Here is a 229-nt window from a genome sequence, read left to right on the forward strand (position 1 = left end):
GCGTGAGCGCGCACAAGCAGCTCCCCCGTGTCCCCTGATTTTTTTTTTTTTTTAAACTTTTTTGGTGCGCGCGTGGGGGTTTTTTGCCCCCCCACCCCAGCCCCGCGGCTACTCACGCTGCTGTTGTGTCCGGACCAGTGCACCATGGCCTGGTTGTGCGCCGAGTCGCCGGCGAGCGCGAAGGTGGTGCTGCTGAGCCGCAGCTCCTCGGGGCGAAAGCGGGTGGCCT

General features: G+C 63.8%; 1 protein-coding gene across 1 annotated transcript in view; it reads right to left on the reverse strand.

Moving 5' to 3' along the window:
• LOC109287600 (VPS10 domain-containing receptor SorCS1) overlaps positions 1–221 on the reverse strand; it is a 513,813-nt gene extending 513,592 nt beyond the window's left edge. Inside the window, exon 1 of the mRNA XM_019502777.1 lies at positions 117–221. Within this exon, the coding sequence (XP_019358322.1) occupies positions 117–146 (30 nt within the window). The 5' untranslated portion in view covers positions 147–221. The remainder of the gene's footprint in view (positions 1–116) is intronic.
• Between the last annotated feature and the right edge of the window lie 8 nt (positions 222–229).

This window comes from Gavialis gangeticus, unplaced genomic scaffold (assembly GCF_001723915.1).
Source record: "Gavialis gangeticus isolate Ggan-Ray unplaced genomic scaffold, GavGan_comp1, whole genome shotgun sequence".
NCBI classification, from domain to species: domain Eukaryota; kingdom Metazoa; phylum Chordata; order Crocodylia; family Gavialidae; genus Gavialis; species Gavialis gangeticus.